This window comes from Pyricularia pennisetigena, chromosome 6, assembly GCF_004337985.1.
Source record: "Pyricularia pennisetigena strain Br36 chromosome 6, whole genome shotgun sequence".
Lineage (NCBI taxonomy): Eukaryota > Fungi > Ascomycota > Sordariomycetes > Magnaporthales > Pyriculariaceae > Pyricularia > Pyricularia pennisetigena.
This window is the reverse complement of record NC_043744.1, coordinates 2,121,742-2,124,293: the sequence shown is the minus strand read 5'-3', so window position 1 is coordinate 2,124,293 and position 2,552 is coordinate 2,121,742. Positions and strand designations below refer to the sequence as shown.

Sequence of the window (2,552 nt, the reverse complement as noted above, 5' to 3'; positions counted from 1 at the left end):
TTGACCTGCACTTTACGAAGTATGCGATTTGATTAGGCCAGTTCCGAACCCTATTTTGTTTAGCCATCTTCACGGAAGTGTCAATGTAACATAGGTAAGCAATACGCATGGCAAACATCCCACTTTGGGAGACCTTCCGCCAGGAAACGGGCTGCCGTGAGATCAACCGTCTCAAGTTGGAAAACTCAGGCTTTGCCAACTAGTCACGACACGAACAGTTATAGACCTTGAGCTAGTCGGTCTGCCGGGGCAAGGTCACGATGCTTTAGTTGGAGAGAGATCCGACAAAGAGGGGGCTAAAATGCTAGCAGGCAGTGCCCGTACTTCTTCAGAAGGATGACGTGACTTTTCCAACAAATCAGAGGCGATTATGCCTGCAGTTCCTTTGGCTGACAAGGCTGGTTCACCGGGGATAGATGGGGAGCTGACCAGGTCCCGCCGATTTGCAGTGGCGCTTGCTGGAGCCTTTTCTGCTCATGTGCCCGATTTTGAGACGTAAAACATTGCGCTAAGGACTCGGCGGCTCGAACTCAAATCTTTCTCACGCGCCGGAACAACAAAGGTCAAAAAAGATCTCGCTCGACCCACTTTCTCATCGAGAGTCGGTTCTTCCGGCAAGCTGGTGCTTCGGGCGGGGATTGATGAGAAGGCAACGTCCATTCCGTTCCGAAGGCCGATGCCTTGTCGCAGGAAAGATCAATGAGCCTCACCATGGGTTCTTTTTGAATTGATTTTCTCTTTGATGCTTCTCCAAACCATTGGTTGTCTCCATTGTCGCCAATTTTCGGATCGCGGCACCCTCCCGCAAGCAGCTTAGCTGCAAAATTTCCCCGCATCCGCAGGATGTATTCCCAAGCTCCGTACCAAATATTGGCATGGAAAAAAAAAAAAAAAAAAAACCTATAGCATCCACTTATGAGTGTATGCAAGCCTTCTTACGGTAGAAGCCCGGTTGTGCCCAGTGTGTCGTTTCCTGTCAATGGAGACCTAGCCATCATGAATACTAAGCAGATTTTGTTAATCATGCTAGAAAACATTTAAACAGAAAAAGACCCAACCCTCCATCTTGTGCCTTTCCTCCTTTGGCTACCACAATTGGAAATTCAATTGCACCTGCACACTGTAGCTTTTTGTCGCATTTCACATGCATACCCTGTCCTGCCTACCTTAGAAAGAAATGATGACCTGTCCAATCATACAGCGCCCGGTTCACATTGCATCCAATCAGGCCTTGTGGCAGGCTGCGAGGTTCCTGATGGTGACTTTCTCGCTTTACGGCAAAAGGAGATCCTTGCTCGTCCCATCGCCCTTTTCTTTTATGGTTTCTGCGTAGGATGGGACTTGAAGTCCCATGATCATTATTAGACCACGCTAGACAACCTTTGGGCCCTCATCAGACGTCAGGCTAAGACGATTTTTTTACTCTTCACCCTTCTTCCCCTCCCATGCAGTACCTTAGACTAGCGTCGCCAACAGTCACGCCAACGCCTTGGCCTTCTAAGGGTGCGCTCAGTATATGGCTGGAAACCGAACCCCATGTGGTATTCCGAGTGGAGGCGTTTTGTAAGCAATAAGCAAAGCTCGGGCAGCACATCAAGAGTTCTGATGCTTGCAATGGCAGCAAAATCGAGATGCGGCAAACTGCCATATGGTACCTGGGCAGCCATTGAGTTCCAGGTACGTAAGCGCGTATAGGTTAGGCGAGGTGCTCCTCATTGCCTAGGTTGAGTCTGAGGGTAGGTCAGCTGCCGGTACGTGCATACCTATTTGGCCTTCGCTACAGTTACTACTATTTCACGACTGGATATCAAGCCTTGGGCTGGAAACCCGGCAATCTCCCGGATCGCACTGGCGTGTTCTCCTGCCGAGAAATCACGGGTTCAATAAAGATCTCTCGTTCCATTTGGTTAGTGAGGAACCAATTTGCACCCAATGCCACGTGAATGCATTCTAGAAGAAGAAAAAAACTCGTACATATGCTGCCCAAAGAACGTGCTAGCAACGAAGCCATTTCGGCAAGGCTACCCAAGGTACTTACTATTATGGTAGGTTTACCCTTAATAATATGCATGCAAGAATCGGCATAGAGACCAGAAGTACGAAGTACGTTGTAGGTTCTTTACGAAGTAGGCTATCCGGACGGTCCTATCGAACCCCACTTTTGTGCTCCTCCCCGATTCGCCTGATTCCAAGATCAGGTGTATTTCCGCAAGGGGGACCGTGCTACGTCCAGCAAGCAAGCAAGCCCATCACCAATCGAGTAAAATGACGGTATGGGCTCCCGCATACTGTCTACTCCTCGGCCTGAAAGTCATCACAGCCTGCCTTCTAGGTTGAGCAACTCCGTCCCGCAGGCTCTTTATTGGAGAATTATTGTGAGTGGGGATCCAACAGGCTTATGAGCGGCAAGAGTGGTCGGGTTTTGCGGGAGTCCGTTTTGGTCGACTTGCATGCAGCATGGTGATGCTGATATGTCGCCACGGGGAGGGAGGGAAGGTGGAATTTGGTATAAGCAAGGGACCCGAAGAGAGGGGGAAACACCCACAAAAAAA

The 2,552-nt window shown here is 49.6% G+C and overlaps 1 protein-coding gene across 1 annotated transcript; it reads right to left on the bottom strand.

Moving 5' to 3' along the window:
• Nucleotides 1-1,162: 1,162 nt before the first annotated feature.
• On the bottom strand, nt 1,163-1,667 carry PpBr36_04447 (uncharacterized protein; the record flags this gene model as incomplete). The annotated part of the gene is made up of 2 exons (XM_029891607.1): nt 1,163-1,350; nt 1,514-1,667. 2 exons carry the CDS (start codon nt 1,665-1,667, stop codon nt 1,163-1,165), a joined length of 342 nt encoding a protein of 113 aa, XP_029749467.1.
• Between the last annotated feature and the right edge of the window lie 885 nt (nt 1,668-2,552).